This window comes from Centruroides vittatus, unplaced genomic scaffold, assembly GCF_030686945.1.
Source record: "Centruroides vittatus isolate TY-2023 unplaced genomic scaffold, ASM3068694v2 contig_1259, whole genome shotgun sequence".
NCBI lineage: Eukaryota > Metazoa > Arthropoda > Arachnida > Scorpiones > Buthidae > Centruroides > Centruroides vittatus.
In genome coordinates this window covers 121,503-146,062 of record NW_027120807.1, presented here as the reverse complement: position 1 = coordinate 146,062, position 24,560 = coordinate 121,503, and the positions used below count along the sequence as shown (strand labels likewise).

Below are 24,560 nucleotides of genomic sequence, written 5' to 3'. Positions count from 1 at the left end.
TTATACCTTTCTTTAGTTTTTGTTTAACAAATCTTGAAAAAGTTTCAGTTGTAAAATTTTCTCGGAAAATTCGTATTCTTTCTCGTTTAGTACGGCAAATAATTTTTCCTAATAAAAAAAAAATATTCCAAACAACAATTTTTAAATTATTTTAATTTAAATTTATTGATGATTATTATGTATTTCATTTACAAAAAATTAAATCGATTCTTCGACGTATGCTCGGCAAAATATGAAAATCAATACATTGAATCGACCAAGCCTTTCTATTAATTATAAATTTAAATATATATTTAAATTAATCAACAGAGACTTGTTAAGTGAAATGACTAATGAAGATATATATGTTGTATAAAAAAAATATAAAAATAAATGCATTTGCATTTATGCATGAATATACTGTGTTTGATTACGCGGGATGTCGTTATATCAAAGCACCGAAGGATACCGACTCCTCGACTTAATTTTCCAGTCGTCCGGAATGCGACATAGCATAATTCTTTTCAATTTTGTTGTTTATAGTTGTTGCGCTAAGAATAAAATTTACTTTTTAAGATAAATTAAGTTAATTCTCAAGGGAATAAATTGTTTAATGTTTTAAGCTTTTTGTACAAAAATAAGAATTATGCTATGTCACATTCCAGACAATTGGAAAATGTTTTCCATAAATATTAAATGGAAAACATTTTGATATCTGAGAATTTCCAAATGTGCAATGCCATTTGCAAACCACATCAATTTAAAACTCTCAAAGTCTTATTGTTTACCACTAAGTTGAAGGACCACAAACAAATGGTGATATTAGCGAGGTCGAGGCCGAAGTTTTAAACGCAAAAACGTGTACGTCGGACGTTTGGCGCCGCTTTCCCGTAAGCTTAGAAGTTCGACAATGGCATACGGAATGTCGAACACGATTCCGTCGACTTTCCAAACGGCATTGTCGAACTTCTAAGCTTACGGGAAAGTGGCGCCGAACGTCCGACGTACACATTTTTGCGTTTAAAACATCGGCCTTGACCTCGCTATTAAATGGAGGTTTGACTGCATAAATATTCACAGTATTTGTTTAATTATTAGAATTCTGGATAAAATATTATATTAATGTAATAATACTAAGTTTATAATTTCATTATAAATTTTTCTAACAAAGAAATTAAACTTTATCATCAATCTACATTTTAACTCAAATTAGAAGTTGCTATCAGAATATACAATACGTGATGACGTTTTTAAATGCTCCGGAAAATGAAAAAAATGTTACTTATTTTAAATACACCTATCCCTCGATTTACACGGGAGATAGGTTCCTGAGAAAAATGTGTAAATCGAAAAGTATGCAAAAAACGCATAATTTCGTTGTTTATTAATTATGAATTTTTTTCAATTTTTTAAAGGTACGTAAATCAAACAAAAATATTGAATGGCAAAAAAATATATTCTTTTATTAATTAAATACGAAGTACAAAGGAACAAAAAGTAAAATCTGAAAGATTCATAAAAATGTAATGTAAAAAATGTAATTAAAAATAATGTAATCGTTTGTTACTTATGAATATGAAAAATTAAAATTTTCTGGTTTAAAACTATGTGCAATGAATGCAACTTCATGCGTATGGGGGAGTACCCTATATCGGTTTATCGGTTACTATTTGACGGATTGAAATAAAACTGTCACCTAGTATCCTAAATATCAACTATAACATATAATTAAGGTTGATTGGAATATAGATGTAGATTAGAGTTAAAAATTGTTCCTTTTGATCATAGCCAGTTTATTTTCTACGTTTATTTTTTAAACCGTGTAAAAGCGAAAACGTGTAAAATGAGGGATAGGTGTATTTATGATTTTCTGCTTTGATATCAAACTGAAGTTGGATTTTACATTAATTATACAATATTTATGAAAAATTTCATATATATTTACTCAAAATTTATGCAGAATTCTATTTTGTCTTCTTTACAATAGACATTAAGTTTAACTAATTAATATAGTAAAAAAGTCATTCCATAAGATTTATTTCATTTTAAATAATTTACACAATTATTCGACTATATGTAACAGAAATTGACTTACTTGTAAAATTTCAAAATTTGTAGTAGGCTCTATAGTTTTTATCAGTTCATCTAAACGATTTTCACCCACTGCTTTGATGCAATCCCTTAAATATTTATATATTAAATTAGCAACAACAAATATATATAACATATAATAACCTTACAATGCAATATACCTTTTCAATAAGTCTATTCTCTGAATAATATGAGATTTAATCAATGTACCTAAATAAAGAAAAAATAAATGAAATTAATTCTTATTGAAAAAAACTGTATTTAATTATCTGTAATAATGTAATTTAATACAAAATTTTCAAAAACTTTCTTGATATTAGCGAGGTTGAGGCCGAAGTTTTAAACATGAGAACGTGTACGTCGGACGTTCGGTGCCGCTTTCCTGTAAGCCTAGAAGCTTGACAATGGCGTTTGGAATGTCAAGCATGATTCCACTGACTTTCCAAACGCCATTGTCAAACTTCTAGGCTTACGGGAAAGCGGCGCCGAACGCCCGACGTACACGTTCTTGTGTTTAAAACTTCGGCCTCAACCTCGCTATTCGGTAGATGGGAACACATCATTTAGCTACTAAACTATTATTATTTTCTCTTAGAAAATTAAAGCATCAATTAATGTTTTAAATAACTGAAGATAAATCACATGCTAAATTCTATAATTGGAATCTTATTAAAAAAAAAGCCTAATTTACGTGACAGAAATTACATTTATTGAGAGAGCCATAAATACTTATCAAATAGTAAATTACACCAGTCATTCAATGGGCAAACTGCTGAATTAATATCTGATTATTATAATTAAACATACGACAAACAAGTGGTTTAAGAACTACATTACAGGATATCCTCGTTAATTCAAACTTGGGTAGTTCAAAATCCCGTTAGTTCGTACCTGTACTTTTGTCCCAGCTGTGGATATAGAGATTTACGTGTTAGCCATATTTAGAACTAATCAAATTCCTTATTTCAAAATTTGAAGTGAGAATTCTGTACAAACTGCAATATGTATGTGTTAACTCGTTTGTTCAGATTGAGATGCCTCCATACTATGAGAGGACAACAGATCAAGAACAACTCTAATCTATTAATTAATGACTTGAAACCGTGTCGTGCTTGATTCTTGTTAACTACGAAACACAATATTGAGATATCAAGGTGCGTAGTTGACTGAAGAGGGGCATATTACGCCCAAAATGAGTTATGTACGCACGTATCAACTAAATAAAAGGGAGAAGATAGCCAAGTGATCGTCAAAGCACTATATTGTGTTTCGTAGTTAACAACTCTAATCTAGTCAACAAGGCTTTGCTTTTACAGTAACACATTTTTGGGTATCACCTTACTCGTGGAATACCTTTTTTTTTCTCTTATTTTATAAAATATAGGCTGGGTTTTGGAATTGCGGAGCTGCGAGTAGCAGACTCAGATATTTGTAGAGCTCTACGCTAATACATTTGGTCAGCTTGATTACTTTTTGGGCCACTTTAAAAATAATTTGGACTACATTTCGAGGATATCTGCTTTAGCCTCTACGAAACCTATCTGGCAGTTTGAAGTTTTCACTGGATATGTGCTGTTTACCTGCAGTTTGCTATTTTCATTAATTAATAGTAATAATAATATTTTTATTATGTAGCCATATTCCATTTGCTTAATAAATTACATCAGTTACATAGCATTTGGCATATTATATAGAAATATGTAAATTTCGGATAATTTGAAACTTGATAATTCAAAGTTGCGATTATTTCTTCCCTTGAGTTCTGAACTAATGAGGGTTTCTGTATATAAGTTTAATGCATATTGAAAAATAATATGGGAGAATGGTGAAAATATCTAGCTTAGTTTGTCTGTCACAAAACTGTTTAAGTTTGATAGCATATCTTCATGTTTTGCCATAGTCAGCCTCTTAAATCACTAGATCAGTAGAGAAATGATCCAGGAGGTTAATAGCAATTATTTAGATTAAAGCTATTGAATATTTTATAAGCTAGATCAATGTGAGAACCGAGGGGGTTAAGCGGCGAGCTTGACCCCGCTTATCGGCTTCCTTGTCAGTATGGCCGTAGGAGAGTAACTTAGTATAGTGGGGAGGGTTGGTGAGGTTGGGATAAGGTGTCGATCGTACTCAAGGATGACATGCATTAAACATAAAACAACATATTTAACAAACACATATATTATTACAATTATTCTAGAATACAGAAAAAAATAAAGATACAATTTAAACGGTAACTACTTGTATTGGCAGACAATACTTGTATCGGGAGTAATATTAGTCTAACCTATAGACTAAAGAACTACTTAACTGAGAGAGAGAGTTCTATAATCTACGTATAATATACCTCTTAGACAGTTGTATAGGATGTTGGCGAAATGCTCCAGGATCGACAGTCAGTAGGGGGTGGCACATAGAGCTCTGTCTTCGGGCTGGAGGTGGCATTGGGGATTATGGTGGGATGGGTCCTGTGTCCACTGTCGATGTCCGTCCCCGAGGACTGTGTTCAACCCCTTTTTATCCTCGCTTTTCGGGGGAACTGACTAGTGCTTTGTATGGGGTAACCCGTTCTGTGTCTAGAGTTTGTTTACATTAATTGTCAAAAATCGAACGTTTTGTCAAATTTACGACCTCTTTCTATCCGGTATGGTTACTCATTCTACCTCATAAAATTGATAACAGCTGTCAAATAAACTGAATTAATAGCTGGAGGTGACTAAGGTCAGGATTTGTCTTGCGACCTTAGTAACGATTGTTGATATTCAAACTGTTTTATCTACCCGACTGTAAGGAACTGAGTCCGAGCGTTATTTTTATTATTATTTTTCGTTTTATTCTATTTTGTTTGGTCTTATGTTTATTTAGGACAAAGGTTCCCCACCACTCTCTTATTAGTAATGAAAAAAGAAGATAAACCAACTCACGAAGGAACGAGCGCCATAGGAAAAAAAATCTCGCGCACTTGCGCTGCCCAGCGGAAATAAACAGTCCGCAGAGAAAAAATGGAGGGGGGAATCCCCACACTCACTAGTAAAGAAATACTTACTAAACCATCATAACATCCCAGAAAATTGTGCTAAATACTTTGTAAACGGTTTATAAGCTTTTGTCGGAAAATTAAAGCTGCCAGAAAGAAACTTAATGTTAGAAAACTAAGTATGTAAATAAGGGGAGTAACCCAGCTGAATTGTGACGTCACCTCACAGCATAAAACCAGTGCGCTAACCGAAGAAGGAGGAGGTGAATTCCAGAGCGAGGTGATTCCTGGTCTAAGCCCCGATTGAGAATTAGGCGATCCAAGGTGTTAAAGAGGAATTCGATTGGACAAGTTGACGATAGCGAAAAGATTGAGGAAACAGGTTCCTAGTATAGTGAGGTGACGGATAGATGTTTAGTTTGTAAGAGATTCTGTTCATAGTTCCTAAGTATTTGTTTTGTCGAATTTTCAAAGGGGAATTAAGATTAAGTTAAGCTAAGTAGCTGAGTTTTATTGTCGGGTTGACTTGGTGATTTTTCGTTAAATTTTGTTTTGGATTATAGACAATTGTACATAGTAAATTCTATTTACTAATTAAATATATTTGAAACTTTGACTTGATATTTGTTGTGATTCTTACTAATTTTTTTGGTGCACGCGTAAAAGCCCAGGCCTGGCAAACTAATCTCGAATCCGCGTAAAGTACCCGCTAGGTTAACGGAAGTTTTACCGGCCGCAGTTAGTGTCGGTTTCCTAAGATACTAAAAACAGTACTTTACACAACAATCACAGGAAACAGGATGTGTGTGGGTTTTGGTTTTTTGCTTTGTCATCCCTTTTCCCGGGGAGGGGAGGTTAGAATCGGATTGGAATATTATTTTAATTAATTAAATGATTTAATTAGCTTACTTGCCCCTCCTCTTCAGATTCTCACAATCAATAAAAACTAAATGTAAATTGGGAAGGGAGTGCACAGTGATGGATTCAAATTGCATACACTTATCTGAGAGAAATTCAAGCTGTTCTTGGTAAAGAAGACAGCGTTCAGGTGTTTTAGTAAAATCTAGCATTTGAAGATTTCTTAGAATCTATCATAAATAGAATTAATTAAACAAACTTTTTAATTTATTATTCCATATTAATTTACTAATTTCAATAATTATATTCCTCAAGTATAAACTACCAATAACCTGATTATTTACCAAACGAACTGCTGGATTAATTGTTAATAGTAGCCACATCTTAGCCCGATAAAATCCAGCAGTTTTATACCAACCAAAAACAATATAAATGGCAACAATGTTTATACGCAAACAACGGGTGTGAGGAATGGGTTCTGATGTATCCTATGACGAGGTTTTTTAGAGAGTAAAGCAGAATTCCTCAAAATGTAGTCCAAGAAAAATTCCCAAGGCCATCCATCCAGATTCAAATCCACATTCCCCACAGTGGTGGGCCAACGCCACGACTGCATTGGCTGCCCAGTCGTCGCATACCATTATTAAATTAACTAATTAGATTATAATTTCAAAATTACTTTAATACTTACTTCTGTCAATCGAATGTTTTTCAGCAGAAGGATCAATTAAAATGTTTTTGGCATAGTCGGAAGAATTTTGTTTTCTTTGATTGCTTAACTGTAAAGTATTATTTAACAATCCGATAAATTCCTGAATTTCCACATCACTAAAATGATAATTATTCTTCATTCGAGATTTTCCATTTTGAAAAAATTAAATCAAATTAAAAATCTTATATTTTACCTTTTTTCTTCTTTACTTTCATTTTCTCCCGAAATGTTATGTTCTTCATTAGCCTTATAAAAACAATTTGTAAACAGCATTACTATTATTATTTTATAATGTATTTCATAATTGAGCCACTCACTTGCCAAATCAATTAACTCCACAAAACAAAAAGTATAAAAATTGATAACATCAATTATTTTTAAAAATTCCATTTGAACTTTAAATTTAAATAAACATTGTAGAATGTATTTTTATATATCGTTACATTAAAGCTACGCTTTAATATAATGATATGTAAAATTATTTACGCATAAAATGTAAAAATAATAATGATTATATTAAGGATTTACAAACGGAGTTAATCGATTTGGCCTGTGAATGGCTCAATTAAGATTTTAAGAGAATTAATTTGAAATTAGATGGATAATAAATGTCGATAATGTCACCAAATGATTGCCGAATTTAAATCGAGCTACTATACCACTACCATTAATAATTAAATTAATATTTATTAAATAATTTAGAATATTCTGGAAGAAAAGAATTGGAGCGGGACTCCAACCCGTAACTGCTGTGCATCGATGCATTGTTAGTTATGCTACCCGGACCTCCATCCAATCCCTCACTTCAGACATATTTAATTTAGATTTAACCGTCTTCTCTTACTTATGGCACCGAGCGGGAATAACTCGGCACTCACGGCCTATAATCACCCACTACGGTGCTCAGTTGGCTATCGCTTTACCCTGGCATGATGTATATATACACACACAAACATCTCAAAGCCAGATATCTTATAATGAAACCAAATGATTGCCGGATTAAAATTGGGGTACTTTACTGCTGCTAAATAATCTTTTAATATTATCATCAAAACTATCCAATTTTTATTAAAATATTTATTACATTGAAGAAAGAAATTCATTTATTGTGATATTTGACAGCTTATCTCGTACAGGTTGCAAATATTTTTATGTCATTCCGCTCAACAGTCACTTGCTTTTGCAGTCCATTATTAATTATGTGGTAGCTACATTGTAGAACAAATTACATTTTTAACATTGTTTTTTCCTGTCATTCATTTTTAAATGAGTGAATTAATTGCTACAGTTGCCTTTGCATCTACTGTTGAGTATGATAATAGCTCTTTACTCTTTAATATATACCTGAAGATGTCTGTTATGAACAGATGAAAACTTTAGTAAAACTGTATTAATTTGAGGTATGCTAGTGTAAGTGTTTTTGTTTGTGAGTAAATTTATTTTAAAACTCCATTTGTGAAACTGATTATTATATATTTTTGTAGTTAGTTTGTTATAATATACTGGAATGTATAAATTTTCAAAACTAATTTTATAGTAGTAAGACAAATGACGTAATCATAATGACAATTTGTATATTCTATCATCATTCTATCATTGTTATGTATAATGGTTTAAGACTCATCACTGTATTAAAGTAATGTTCTTTCATGGAAACACAAGTGAACTATATCAATTAGATATTTGTTGTGTATGAAAAAAATAAATATAACCATACAGAAGAAACATCCGATTCCAACGAAAACTTCTGTTTTTCTTTTGGCAAATGAAGTTTTTCTCTCCTCCTACGTCTCGCTTCCGAATTTGGCTTTGAGATCTATTTTGAATATAATAAAATATATTATTTAATTTTATTTGTGTTCAGAAATCTCAACGTATTAAAATATTTACATTAAAAACTTACAGAATACAAATTTTTAGATGCGCAAGTGCTTGACGAATCAATTTTTTTATTGCTGTCAGTAAAGCAATCAAATGATTTTTGTTCGGTTTCTGATGATGCAGTTATATCGTGATTAGTTAATAAACTGATGGGTTTCCGGGGTGGCAATGGAAGGGGACGAAGTTCTTCTAAAACTTCGCAATGCCTCTCTTCGGTTTCTCTTAATAATTTTCTTCTTCTCCTCCTCCTCCTCCTCGGAGATTCTAATTCGTCAAACTCAAAGTTTTTCTTTTTTTTAAATGATATATTATTGCTACATTTTTGTACTGTACTGGACTCATCTGAATTTGATTTTACTTGAAATTTACTAATTAAATTTTTGCACCGAACGTGATTACCTTCATTAATAACTTCACGCGAGGATCCAGGAAAGTTAAAATCTGTAGATTTATTTAAAATATTATTAGCTTCATTTGAATTATTACTTTTATCAATCTCTTCGTCTTTATTATTTTCTCTTGTATTCATTTCTAACAAATCCTTACGATCTTTCTCGTTTAAATTTTTTACACGATTCAATTTGTCATTCATACGACTAGGCTCAAATTCTAAATTTCTAACCGAACTTTTTGAAAATTTGAAAACTTCATTATTAGAATTTTCCTCGTTAAGCAAAATTTTCTTACTATATGCTGGATATGAAATCTTATTTTCTATGTGTGCTTTAGCTTTGTTTATTTCGGATGTTGTTGCAATAGCTTCTACTACAGAATTACTTTCTTCCTTAATATTGTTATCAATTTTGCATTTATGCTGTGTCGGCAGCGACTGTTTTATTTTCATTCTATTACTGCTGAAATAAAATAAAACCTGGTTTAATCTTAATATTTGCATTCTTCTAATATAAAAAAATTCATGAAGTAACTATTACAGTATATCACTCAATTGTATAGCAGATAGTTGTTTGGCTTATTTAAACATTCAGTTATTAATAGAGAAAGATGTCATCATCTGTAATAAATAGTCATCAACATCTCCATTTAAAGCTGGCTACATATACAGTAATACCTCAAACTTACGTGATAGGTGGGACCTAGCGATAACCGCGTAAGTCCAATTCGCATAAGTCGGGGTAAAATTTCGCATATAAATACATACAAATTATTTTTAATTGGGGCTGGAGACTAAACAAGACAATAATTTAGAAAAAAATGTTTAATAAAATCTTAGATAATACATATAGATAACAAATTATATTATTAAAATCGTAAACAGAAGTTATTTTGAGTAGAAGGCTTCATAGAATCTAACAAATTCGTCTGACGGCTCAAAGATTTTTTTTCTCCCGCAAAATCTCCTCATAGCATGCTAATAATTTTTTTATTTCTCATTTTGTAGAAGAAATGCGCTCTTCGCTGGAGTCTATATTTTCTAAAATTTGCAACCCCTTTTCATTTTTGTATCAAAGTCTTTAATAATGTTAACTTTACATTCCAAAGATAAAGTTTTTCTTTTCTCGTTTGATACAAAAGAATCAATTCTACTTTGTTTGGTTGACATAGTAGAGTCTCTCAAGACTCCGTAGATATAATAAACACAGAAATAAATAACACAAAATAAATTGTAGCTATGTGTCGATTCCGCGTGACACGTCCGAACATGTAAGCTGAACGATAGTGTGGGGGGGAGTGAGTAATCAAGAGTTGCATGGCACTCAGACAAAAGATGAATCGACAAAATTTAAAAATTGCGTAACCCCGGATTTGCGTAAGTCGGGGTAGCATAAGTCGAGGTATTACTGTACACCAGTATACCAGTGTCCAATGTCTGGTATATGATATAACATATAGATAAAAAAACTGACAGGTCTTCATCCATATGTTCAGGTATATCTGTCAGGTATACTGATACATATGTAGGCAGCTTAATGTTCATATCTTCTTTCTCAAAAATCTTTAAAAACTTGCTATGTAAGATATTGGGACCTTGAATAAGTTCTCGCTGTTTTACAGCAGGGGGCGTTACTAGAACTGTGTGCGTGTATTTTTAGATGGTGACGCATCTGTAAGGAAGTACAATAAGCGACCTTGAAAATCAGTATATGTCATTTCGCCGAAGTGTTAACAACTTTTTTTCTCGTGGTGTTAAAAATGTCGCATTTTGTGCCAAAAAAAGAGTATTTGCGGGGAATTTTATTGCACTATTTTATTCAAAAAAAATCTGCAGCTGAAGCATACAGAATTCTTGTTGAGACTTACGGTGACCATGCTCTGTCGGAAACAACATGCAGAGATTGGTTTAGACGCTTCAAAAATAATGATTTTGACATTGAAGATAAAAAACGTTCTGGCACACCGAAAAAGTTTGAAGACGAGGAATTGGAGGCATTACTTCATGAAGACTCATGTCAGACGCTAGCTGAACTTGCAGAATCATTAGGAGTTGATCATACAACAGTTTCAAAACGTTTGAAAGGATTAGGAATGATTCAAAAGCAAGGACATTGGGTGCCGTACGAGTTGAAGCCGAGAGACGTCGAACGGCGTCTTTTCACATGTGAACAGCTGCTTCAACAGCAGAAAAGGAAAGGTTTTCTGCATCGTATCATGACTGGGGATGAAAAGTGGATTCACTACGATAATCCTAAGCGTAGAAAATCATGGGGTAAGCCTGGCCATGCATCAACATCATCGGCAAAGCCGAATATCCATGGCTCAAAGCTTCTGCTCTGCATTTGGTGGGATCAGCTAGGTGTAGTTTATTATGAGCTGCTCAAACCGAATGAAACCATCACAGGAGATCGCTATCGACTACAATTGATGTGTTTGAGCCAAGCATTAAAAGAAAAACGGCCATTGTACGAGCAGAGACATGACAAAGTGATTTTGCAACATGACAATGCTCGGCCACATATTGCACAACCGGTGAAAACCTACTTGGAAACACTTAAATGGGAAGTCCTACCCCACCCGCCGTATTCACCAGACATTGCCCCTTCCGATTATCACTTGTTCCGATCGATGACACATGGCCTGGCTGAGCAGCACTTCCATTCTTATGAAGATGCCAAAAATTGGGTTGATTCTTGGATAGCCTCAAAAGACGTATCATTTTTCCGACGTGGAATTCAAATGCTGCCAGAACGATGGGAGAAAGTAGTGGCTAGTGATGGACAATACTTTCAGTAACATGTTTTGTATAACTTTTTTTAAATAAAGCATTAATTTTTACGAAAAAACAGCGAGAACTTATTCAAGGTCCCAATATTACAATTATTTTGCTATGTTGCTGATAAGTATTTCTTTCTAGACTTTGATATTAAATAGCCAACTTAAATATTTTATATTTAACGATTTTTATATTAATAAGACTGCAATCAACATATCCATTATCCTGTCCGAGGTCCAACTTGTTAATTAATAGTAGTATAAATAATAATTTTAAACACGCTTAAAAACAATTCAAAAATTAATTTTTAAAATTAAAATGATACTTAGTTTCCTGAAGGCATATTTGAACTAAATTTAAATAACAAAATTAATTCAAACTTTGAAATATATTGAGTAACACACTGAAATTTTTTTTTACAAGATCTGTTATTTTTTAAAGAGCAGAAAAAAGTGCATGCCAACTTATAACTAGCATGCGCTTTTGTTTCTTTTATTTTATTTTCTTTTGGATAGCAAATTAGTAACAGAAATGAAATTAAGTGACCAATAATGCTATTAGCGAGGTTGAGGCCGAAGTTTTAAACACGAAAACATGTACGTTGGACGTTCGGTGCAACTTTCCCGTAAGCCTAGAAGTTTGACAATGGCGTTTGGAATGTCGAGCATGATTCCACTGACTTTCCGAACACCATTGCCAAACTTCTAGGCTTACGGGAAAGTGGCGCTGAAAGTCCGACGTACGTGTTTTCGCGTTTAAAAGTTCGGCCTTGACTTTGCTATTTTCTTGATTTAATTAATTAAATACTCAAATAATAAAAAATTATTTACTTTACCAATTACTTGTCTCCTGAAGAAAATTTTTAATATGTTTATGCATATATTCATTTTGTAATATTGATTTCACCGACGGACGAGTATTAGGATCGTAATTAAGCATCGAAGAAATTAAATTAGTTAGTTCGGTACTGTAATGTTTTGGCATAGGTGGAAACTACAACAAAATAAAGTTTTTGTGACTTTTATATAATTACAAATTTTTATATTAGGAAAACTGAATAGAATTAGAATATTTTTACCTGTCCTTGGACTATTTTGTACATCAGAGAAGTCAAATCCCAAGCATTGAAAGCATGCCGAAGATTAGACATTTCGTATAAACAGCAACCGAGAGCCCAAATGTCCGACTACAAAAATGTTTCACATAAATAATTCTGATTAGATTTATTCAGAAGTAGCCTTTTTTATTTAATATATGTCGTGTATTATCTTGTAATTAAATACTCTGCTTAATTAATTACATTAAAAATATTAACAGTAGTTAAATTTTGATATTAAAAAGAAATAATAAAAATACTGTTATAAACAACAAAAATATAATAATTATAATAGTAATAAATATTCTGTTTTTAATTTCTATAATTTCCATTTTATTTAATTTTTTTAAATAAAAAATTTATTAATTTAATATGAAATTAGTACAAAATAAATATTTGAAAATTAATTTAACATACAAATTATATTAGCAATCGTAAAATTATTATACACTATGAAATCTAAATTCTCAAATATATATAATTTCACAAAAATAAACTTTAGAAATTTTATTTATTTTTATTCATTTTGTTTTTAAGAAAAAGTCGTTGCAATCCAATAACAAATTTTACAAATATTTAGCAAAATGAATGCAGTAGAGCGTCGATTATCCGACCCCCGATCAACCGTCGCGTCGGTTAGCCGACCGCGTTCTAGTCGGCAAATTCAAATGTCCGCTAGCGATTTGGTGCTACAGTATTTGGCTACGTCTTGGCTGCTTTAATATTATTTTTGTTAAATTTTTGTGTGTTTTAGCTGGCAACATGGCTTGACCATGAAAGGTAGGCCGGTATTTAAACCAGGCTTAATTTTCTATTTTTTTCTTTACTTTTGCAAAATAAAGAAATAATTTTTAACAATACAATAACGACGATTATTATTTTAAAAAAAAATTTTGTTAGGCTTAACATGGATGAAAATTCAACGCGAAGTAGGTTAATAGCGATATACTAATATACTAATTACATGGGATATACTAATATACTATACTAATAATGTATTTTTTCATACTTTTCGGTTATCTGACCAACCCCAGTCCCCAATTGAGTCGGATAATCGATGCTCTACTGTAAAATTTTCTAAAATAAACAATGCTTTATTGTAATATATGCAAATTTTAAATTAGAAACTCTGACAAATCTTTTAAATGATAAGCAAGAACTTCTTGGATGCTGCAACTTTCTTAAGATATTTTCAGGTAAAGATATTACATATAAAATAATATTAATGAATTCTACGGTTATTTTTAGTTATAGTTTAACATTTTTCAAATGTATTACATCTTACAATTGTTTAACATTTTCATTACATGTTAAATAATAAAGTTAGGTTAATAATAATAATAATAAGGCTTATAAAGTTCATCTTAAACCTAATATAAAAGGTGTGATAAAACTCTGTGCCAATATTTTAGGGATAGATTCAAGGGTTAAAATTAAACTTAAAATACTCTATAAACAAATATACACATCAAACGAAACCAGATATCATAAGCAAATACACCTACAACTGCCGTAAATGATCGGGCTAAATTTTGGATAAATGATTATAGATTAGAAATAAATCTGGCACTAGAGTTAGGTGTTAGGCACCATCTCTTATTAAAATTAATAATTATAATATTTAATTAATTAATTTAGATTAAACCGGAAGAAAAGAATCTGCCCGAAGCGGGACTCGAACCCGCAACACCCGCTTACCGTGCGGACGTGTTTCCAGTTACGCTACCCGGACCTAATTATTAATTTTAATAAGAGATGACACCTAATGCCTAACTTTAGTGCCAAACTTATATCTAATCTATAATCATTTATCCAAAATTTAGCCCAATAATTTACGGCAGTTGTTGGTATATTTACTTATATCGGGTTTCGTTTGACGTATGTTTGTAAGTAAATTTATATTAAAAAAACTCTTGCTTTCCAACTATTCTTTTTTATGGTAAAGCAGATTGATACTGCAAAACCTTAAAGTGGATAAGGTTTTGTTTACATTTATTACAACAGGGCCTACTTGTGCAACATTTAGTTACCTCAATCTGTTGACAGAAGCATAAAAGAAGTACAAAATTACTTTTAAAAGTTGACAATTGTAGTATAGTACTTTGGCAAGGTCAAGGAATTTGAAAAGTACCTTTTTCTAGCGGGCCATATCTCAAAAGTGAAGTAGGTTTTGAAAAACATTACAAAAGATCTTAAAGCTTATTTTTTATCATAGAATCTATCCCTGAAGTATTGGCACGGAGTTTCGTTACACCCCGTAGATAATACATTCTGAATATTTACTATAGCCGAAATAAATTTTTTCAAATGAATTAACCAAAACTTTTTCATCAAAAAGATTTCTTTTTATATGTATTTACCATAAAAATAAGAATAGAATGTTAACTATTTTCATTTTCTATATATATTTTAATATTACGTACCTTATGATTATATGGCTGATTTGAAAAGAGTTCTGGACTCATATAATAAGGAGTGCCAATTAGAGTTGTTGCCAAATCAAAAGTGCCATCCAAAATACGTGCTATACCGAGATCACCAACTTTGATTATTTTACTTTTGGTCAAAAAAATATTTTTAGTTTTCAAGTCTCGATGAAGAATATTTCTTTCGTGTAAATACTAGAAAAAAATTTTTAATATAAATACATTTATATGTATATATATATTCAAATTTTTAAAGTAATTATTCATAAGAATTAAAAACATTCATGAAATAAAATTAAAATTTATTAATACATAGCGCGCAAATGATATGCCAGATATTCTATTGGGATATATTAAGGCTAATAACTAGATACAAATTAATTTGGCAATAAATAGGCAGTTAAGTTGCTATCTCTCCATAGATTTAATAATTAGAGTTAAATTAAATTAGATTTAAAATACTCTAGAAGAAAAGAATTGGCCTGGAGCTGGACTCGAACCTACGGCTCCTGCTTACTGTGCAGTTGCATTGTCAGTTACGCTACCCAGACCTCAATCCAATCTCCACTTTCAGAACTATTAATTAATTTAGAAATAACCATATTGGTCACTTACAGCATTGACTGGGACTTAACCTCTAGCCAAATTGATTTGTATCTAGTTATTAGCCTTAATATTGCCCAATAGATAATCCAGCGGATCATTTGGCTAATGATTATATCAAGAAATTGCTTACTACATATATAGAAACTTTTACTGTACTGTATGTTACTATAAACAATATCAAAAACACTTCCAAATTGCATAATGTTTATATATTTAATTAGCCAGGTTATAACCCAATAATGAATTTCACATTATCACTTATGTGAGATTTGCTGATATAGAAAAGAGAGAGGTTAATCCCTCTTCTTGTCAAGATGAACGAAGGCTGCAAAAGTAATGTCGACACTGAGACAGTCACCTTTACAACACAAGCTATTTATTTGGAAAGACAATGCTTACATAATTCCAATCAAGGATTTCTTCTCTTGAACGAATACGTAGAAAGTTCAGTCTACGATCACAGTCTTTTATCCATATGACCTGATGGCGATCGGTGAGAGTCTCGATGGCAATTGGCAGCCCCAGGACAAAGTGGCTGAAAGTTGGCATAGAGTGGCAGCACGTAGGTGAAGCGATGAAGATGAAGTCCAAGATGACAAGGAAACCGACACAGAGAACAAATAGGTTAAAAGAGAGAGAAGTGACCATCCTTCTCCTTGAATCTTGGGGTTTATAAAGGATTTCTCCCTGAAATTTTGAATTTGATTGGTCCTGAATTTCTCTTTCCACTTTCTGATAGTTTCTTTCCTGTTTCCAGGTGAAATTAGACAGCCAGCTTGGGAATGGAAAAGTTCACTCTACATTAATCAATTTGACACCTCTGTTCGACTTTGTCTGCAAATGTTGGTCGAACTTTGAAACTTTCACTTGTATCTCACGCGATGATATTTTCTTTTCTGACATCTAAGAATTTTTTATAACTTACAACACAATAGTTTTTCTTTTAAAGGAATTTTACATTTTCTCATTTGTTTCTAAATTTTGTCATGTCTATGAGCGTTGGAGTCAAAGCTCGATCTTTCCTATCGACATTCTAAACATTCCAACCCGTTAATTTGCAACAACTCATGACCTCATGGGGCCAACTGTATTATTTATTTCATTCTTTTCGACAGATCTATTTCATACATTTTTTATAACAAAATATTGTCTTAAATGAATCAAATTTTTTGTATGTTTAAGGAGAGATTCAGACTATCTGGGATCTCACACTTACATGCATAAATATTGAATATTTTATATAATTTTTATGTTATTTGTTTATGTTTACTTTTTGAAATCACTTTACCAATTCATAACAATGATATTTTGTATCATTTAGTCTAGTGATTCCTAAACTTTTTTTGAGCCACCACCCCTTGGTTCCATAAACTTACACCCAACTGTACCCTAACCCATTTTCCTTTGTGTGAGAAGGGCTTGGAAAAGCCCTTAAAAAAGCTTTTCTACAAATGTGACAACTTTGTGTCTTTACTGTACATCGTTGTCAACATCTAGAAACCATTAAATGCAGTGTTTTTTATCCATTTTAATTAAAGAAAGAGAAAGGATATCAGTGACCCAAACCCTCACTTATGGCCATCATTTGGTCTTGCCTCCAGTGCCCCATACTACAAACTTGCTTCTTTTTGCCCCCTAAATTTACTCATCACCCCCTGAGGTGGTAGTGTCCACTTTGGGAACCACTGATTTAGTCATTTGAAACTATCTAAACCATTTCAAAAATATTATTATTCGAAGGTGATGAAATGATACTTTTACTATGTAGTATATAGTTAATTTTAAATTATGTCATTTATTTATACAATAGCTGGTATGTTTATAGTCATAACTTTTGTTACGAGGACCAGTATAATATCTAGTTGTAATTTAACATTTAAATAAACATTTATCATTGTTTAGCGTGTTGTTTTTTTCTATAACCATAGATATTGGGAAATAATCTATTGAATTTTCTTCATTATATTTATATTTTCAATGTGTATCAATGAATTAAATTGAAAATGATAATTCATTTTCAAATTAATTAATAAATTATTAATATTAGTCAATCACACTTATTATGCGGAATCTAAATTTACAAGGAGACAGCCAGACATTGTCCTCTCTGATTTGAACAAAACTTGGCAAGCACGTAGCCATAAACACAAATAGTTCTTTCTCTAAATAATAGGACCCACTTCTCAAGCATTTCTGAAAAAGAGGTCTGAAAATTGAGTGTTCAGCTTATAAGTCTGGAAGTTCTATGTATCATAATAATGGCAGTAACTGAGTGGATAAGGATGTAGATGCTGGAATTACTCGATATGGGCTCAATTCTAGGCAAATTCAGTTTAAAAAATATATATATAAAAAAGTTATTTCTTTATTTTAGCATACCATTAAAATTATTATTCTATCTTACTATTCTTATTCCTCACATTTAGAGCTTATAAAATGAGATTAAAAATCGTAATATCGTTTCCGTTTAGCGAAAACAAAGTTTCTATAGATTTAACTCTTTTATGCCATTAAACAAAATTTTTATTTCTTCATATTTATTTTCAGATATTTTAGCTTGTGGTTACGTACTCTGTCAACACAAGCAAATAAGCTTCAGACGTTACTGCTCACGACGAAAAAGACAAGTCCCTAATATGAAAATAGGATAGCATAGTTGAAGCATTTTTCTTTTAATTGTTATTGTTATGGACAATTCCCTCATGCACTTATGTTTGTTACACTTAAAATAAAACAATACCACTATATCTGAAGCTTACATGAGGAATATGAATAGTAATAATAATGCTAATAACACTGGTCTACAAAATTGAACTTTTTGAGTGCCTTTTAAATAAATGCTATGTTTTTATACTAATTTGGGGTCACTGAATACGAATATACAAATAAAATTTTAGAATTAGCTCTTGGTTTCAAAATATCACAAATATGAAATACTATAAATTTAAGTAAAATGTCAAAGAACCTTAACTATATTTATTTAAAAAAAAAAAAAACATTAATTTATTTAGTTTTTGTAACTTTTTACATGAAACTGAGAATTAAGAAATAATACCATAATATTATAACATTTTTTAATCGAGAATTTCTCTTCGTTTTCAGTTGTCTTTTGTAATCACTTTAAGGGGTATCTCTTTTCAAGTTCCAGCATTAGTCTGCTAACATTGACACATCACACTGGCCCTGGTATCTTTTTTCCATTGTCGATATGTCTTGGTAGAATCATTCGCCATGTTTGTCGCTTACTTCACTGCAGTTGGCAGAAAAAAATCAAGATGAGAGAACAAGAAAGTGAATGTTAAGGGGCATATTGCAACCCATCTGCCGATACTTTTGTAGATGATTGTTTACAAGCTCATCATAATTTTCACATCTCCTGTTGCTTAAAAAAATCAAGAACGACTCCTCTAAAAGACTCCCATGCCTTCTTTTCAAAGCCCTTTAATGTCCTTTGTCTCGCCTTTCTGCGAAATGTGACACCTCTGACTCAGCTTTGCTTACAACTTAATGACTTTGAGAACAACTGGTTTTGTCTTTCCCGGGACTTTTAGATATAACCCTTGGAATAAGACAACTCTAAAGTAGGGTTAATACTAGCGATCCATATATTTGTAAATATTTTGCAAATTTGTTTATTTTTATTGCCATATGCAACCTCCCCAACTTAATTAAACATATATATAAAAAAATCTATTAATTAAAAAAATTAAAAATCTATTAGTTGTCATTTTTGACATCAGAAAGTAGCTTTAAATAACTTTACCGACATAAAATCCATGCACTAGAACTTTAGAATGATTAATGAAATTTGATAAAACACACTCCATAAAAAACAATTATGTAGCATAAATGAACAATACAAGCTAACTATCACTTATAAGTTCTATAATTAGATTCATTGTATTGAAAACTATAGTTAAAGTACATTTTCATGTAAAAGGCAATTTTGATGTAGACCAGTGTAATACATTAAAATAATAAAATAACTATGTTACACATTAAAATAAATAAATAAACTCACAAAGGATTGAACCCATATCATGTAGGTCCAGCATCTAGAACCTTATCCACTTGACTACTTCCATTCTTATGATAGAACTTCCAGACTTATAAGCTGAACACTCAAATTTCAGAGGTCCAATTTTTGGAAATGTTTGAGAAATGGGTCCTATTATTTGGACAAGGTATTATTTGTGTTTAGGGCTATGTGCTTGCCAAGTTTCATTTGAATCTGTCTGGCCATCTCCTTGTTAGACAAATAATTATTTCATCAATAAATTATAATCAATGTCATAATCCTAATAAATAATAATTGCTATTAAAAGTTACTGTTTATCCTAATTATTTGCACATTTGCTTTATCTAGTTAAATTACAATGACTTTCATTAGCATCAATCCTGTAGTTGTTAATCGCATTTAACCGAGTATAGCCTTGTAGACCTTGTTAACCTTAGATTTTAATAAATGCTTTGTTTATTTGTTTACCCTGTCTCCTTTCTATCTAACGACGCCCACCGACTCACCCCACGCGACTTCCCCTCTCGAAATTCAGCCATACAAACGACTCCGAGGTCGGGTTCTAACAACCTGTGTCGATTAAGTGGTTACTAGAGTAACCCCTTATAGCCCCGGCTTATCTCACACATTTAACTGAAGTAATTTCGTTCATTTTATTTCAATATTATAAAGCTTATGAGTTCTAAATTAAATGTTCTCTTCTGGTGTGTTTGTTGAAATTATTAAGTATGATTAGTTAAAAAAGAATTCAATATCAAATTTCTTACCTGTAAGGCCATGCAGATCTGTATAAACCATTCAATAATCTGCTTTTCTTGAAAATACACTCCTTTACGACTTCTAATGTAAGTGTACAAATCACCTTTCTCACAATATCCCATAATAATATCTAATGTCCCATTAGGATTGTGAAAAGAATCAAAATAGGAAACGATATTAGGATGTTTTAAACTAGAGAGTAATTTCACTTCAATGTAAGCTGATCTTTGTTCTTGTTCACTAGCATTTTTCATATTAATCTGCTTTAAGACATACTGAAAGATAAACATATATTATAAATAATCACTTTTAAAATACTTAAATTATTATTATTATTATTATTATTATTATTGATTTTTAACATTTTATTAAAAATATTGTAACATTCCTTATTTTTGGAAACTGAAAAAAATTGAAATTTATTAATCAAATCTATAGGATCTTCAAAAAGTTACAAGCAGATTAGTAATTTAATGCTCTTTCTCTATTCCAGACAGCGATAATGTTTACACTGGAGGAATGCGTCGTCATTTTAGAACAGTATATCTGAAGCTGTAGCTATGTAAAAAACCAAATGAATTCGTGGCAGGATATGACGACAAAGGAAAAGTTGCTCCGAATAAGTCTACAATCAAATGTCTGTATGATGATAAATTTGTGAGGCCATGGGTGGCTGACACCTCAACTATGTCAGGATGGATGATCATCACACACTGCTAGCAATGTATGCCCATGTAACATTTAGTAATTAAAACAATGCAGATTTGTTTTTTCGGTTAATGTTACCCTTGGTGACAAGATGGCGGTTCGTCTCTGATTCCAGCAAGGAAACAGCGGGACGCACGTTCTAATCTAACCTATTCTAATAATTTGGTTGCTAATAATAAATTATTAGGTTAGGTTAGAACGTGCGTCCCACTGTTTCCTTGCTGGAATCAGAGATGAGTCGCCATCTTGGCACCTAAGGTAACATTAACTGTTTTTTCTTTTGCAATTTTTATGTATTAAGTTAAAATTGAAATGTTAAGTATAAGTTTATGCAATTACTGTAGGTATCAGTATTTATGTAATAATGGCTGAAGAGGGTGTAGCAAAGACCAAAATGCATCCCACAAATAAAATTAGTCTTTTTATTGAAATGATCTTGATTTTCTAATGCTCCAATACAGTTTAATAAACAATATCTCTACCAATTCGTAGTTTGAGATAATTATGTGATATAAAAAAAATCTATGTAAATGTAACATTTGTTACATAAAAATTTCTTGATAGATTTTAAAGGATTTTTAGGATATTTTAACAGATTCAGAAGATATATTCAAGTATCAACACTGCACACTGTTTTCTATTAAATAATTATGCCACAACTTCATTAATTATTTTTGAAATAATTGATAAATCCTACATTCATATGAAGCATTGATTAGAACAATTCAGGATTATTCTTAACTATTCTTAATAGAATATTTCATACTATTCGTAGTAGGCCTATCTGAGTATCACATTAAAAAATATATAAATACCTGTTTTTGGTTTCGTTTATTAATTATTAACCAAACTTCTCCATAATTTCCTCTTCCAATTTCCTTCACCAATGTGTAATTTTCCATCTTTAACAATTTCTATTTGTAACATTATTTCAAACTTCTATATCTAAACTAAACAAATATAACAACTATTAAAATATCTATAGTTTAATTATAATATTAAAGTGAAAATTTAAGTTCGAATTCTTTAGAAGAAAGTTTTAAATATATTCTGCATCAAAAGATCCCATTCAATTTTAAATATCCAAGATTATTCAATACATAAAAATGTCTATATAATGGTATCATCTCATGTGTTTCTAGCTCCATATTCTAATCTGTATTAAATGCTAATCTCAGGTTGCCAACTAGCTTTACCACAAATGAATGTTTTAACTTGTTTTAGAATAGCTTCAGCTTCCCATGTTATATTCATTACGAAGCTACCTGAGATTAGCATTAATACGGATAATCAACAATACAAATTAATGTATACTGTATATAATAATTTAATATTTATAATAATAATATAATTATATATACATATAATATGTTTTGTATTCTGCCTGCTTATAAAGAGCCACGTGTTATAAAAAGGACTGTTAAAACTATGACAATAATGCATTCCAGCATTATCAACAAACCACAACACATAATTGTTTCTTGTTTATTCTGTAGTACTTCAGGATACGTCTAAATATATAAAATTATCAAGAACAATGACCAAGCTGAATTATTTTTGCAGGAACTTTAGAACATTTAAAATTATAATTGATATTATTTGAACAACATTTGTACTTTCTATTGATGAAGTATCTCTCACAATTAGATTACAAAGCCCTGCTTATTTCTAGACTATATTTAAGACTATCATTGTCAGCAGTTGTAAACTCATTGTGAGCACAGAACTGTTCAAACAGATCTTATTTGGGGTCCAACTGATAAAGCTCAGATATGCTTGCTAATGTGATGTCAGATCAGCACCGACAAATGATTGAGTTGACTTTGCTCTTCTTTAATAAATAAGATGGCAGATTGTTGCATGAGCATGCTGTTTCTGCAACATGTCATGGTTTGTCGATAATGCTGGAATGCGTTGTGGTTATTTTTCAATAGTTCTGACATCCAACACAAATTTTACATTATGGCATATTTTTAAAATGCCAAAATGCATCACGACTCTTCATAATCAGCCAGGATGCAAAATTCCTTGTGGCTATTTGTGTAAAGTCACAATTATTCTAATCATTTTTTTCTGTTCACTGTTTTTTATCTTTGAGCCTAACATGTATACAGTATACATCAGGGCTGTGGCTAGAACAATTGGTACCAACAGCAAATTTAAATATGGCACATTTTGCATAAGCCATTCATTAATCAGTTACAAACTTAAAAATCATAGGTTTTGTTATATGCATATTTATTTTATTAAATAAAATATGTTATTGTGGTTTAATTTAAAGACTTTAATTACGGCTAAGGCATTTTAATGAAATATAAGGAAATTTGTTTATAGTGTTTACAAAATTTATTTTTTATGTATAACAACACTAAATTTACATTGCAAAAAGTAGCAAAAATCTATTGCTCGAGGTAGTAGTTCGAGTAAGACAGTTTGCAAGGTGGCAGGTAGAGCGCATTTGCAAATTAATAGTGTATTTCAGGAAATTTTGAAAAACATTTCATAGAAAAATGCACAAGTACATAGTATAATATAATTTTTCATACTTGTATACGACAGTTTTCTACAAATTCATTAGTTTCCCAATTTTGTAATTTTGGCACCCCATTATCTCGACACCCCGGACGCACGCTCCCTCCGTCCGTGCCTTTCCACAGCCCCGGTATACATACATATCGTCACACGATTTCTCAGAAGAAATGGACAACAAGCAAGAGGAATCACACTACAGTAGTACATCATCCAGACACTCGTGTCATCTCTTCGCACACTTTCTCGCACCTCTCGTGCTCATAATATTTTGCTCTTTCAAATGTTCATCCACGTGCTCCAACAATGATTTTCTTGATTGTATTCTGCTTCACTTCCCCTTCTACTCTTCCAAAATATATTCTCTTCAGTAATTTCTCCTCATTAATTCTCCCAATGCTTCCAAATCACTGTTAAACAGACTCCCTCACCTTATGTACGACATACACTTTCGCACCACAATCCTCCATCTCATTCCTCACGCAATCACTCCACACACACACTCCTCTTTAAATACCCCAATTACCGCGAATAAATTTTACCGCGAAAATAAATATAATAATAATAAATATTCACATCTCCAATTCCCGTAAATTATAATATTCTATTGATTTTAATAAGCGAATTTAAAAGAAAAACGAACACAACTTACAAAATTACATTTAAAAAATAATAATAAATAACAATAATTCGCAATAAATTCAAAATTTTAACACGATAAAAAGTCACATGTTCACTTTAAACCAATTCCAGC

General features: G+C 31.3%; 2 protein-coding genes across 3 annotated transcripts in view; one reads left to right on the top strand and one right to left on the bottom strand.

Moving 5' to 3' along the window:
- Positions 1–24,560, top strand: part of LOC136988624 (putative protein-lysine deacylase ABHD14B) — a 147,571-nt gene that overhangs the window by 11,068 nt on the left and 111,943 nt on the right. The window lies entirely within an intron of this gene.
- On the bottom strand, positions 8–24,552 carry LOC136988601 (serine/threonine-protein kinase Nek4-like). 2 transcript variants are annotated; one of them, XM_067286507.1, is made up of 13 exons: positions 24,459–24,552; positions 22,093–22,227; positions 20,578–20,844; positions 15,184–15,381; positions 12,743–12,850; positions 12,500–12,657; positions 8,518–9,349; positions 8,332–8,430; positions 6,808–6,860; positions 6,594–6,730; positions 2,232–2,280; positions 2,075–2,159; positions 8–108 (listed from the first exon to the last, which is right to left on the bottom strand). In XM_067286507.1, exons 2-13 carry the CDS (start codon positions 22,177–22,179, stop codon positions 13–15), a joined length of 2,169 nt encoding a protein of 722 aa, XP_067142608.1. In that variant the 5' UTR covers positions 22,180–22,227; positions 24,459–24,552; the 3' UTR covers positions 8–12. The 2 variants fall into 2 exon arrangements, with proteins under 2 accessions (XP_067142608.1, XP_067142616.1); XM_067286515.1 differs by having other exon boundaries at positions 22,093–22,222; positions 24,459–24,476.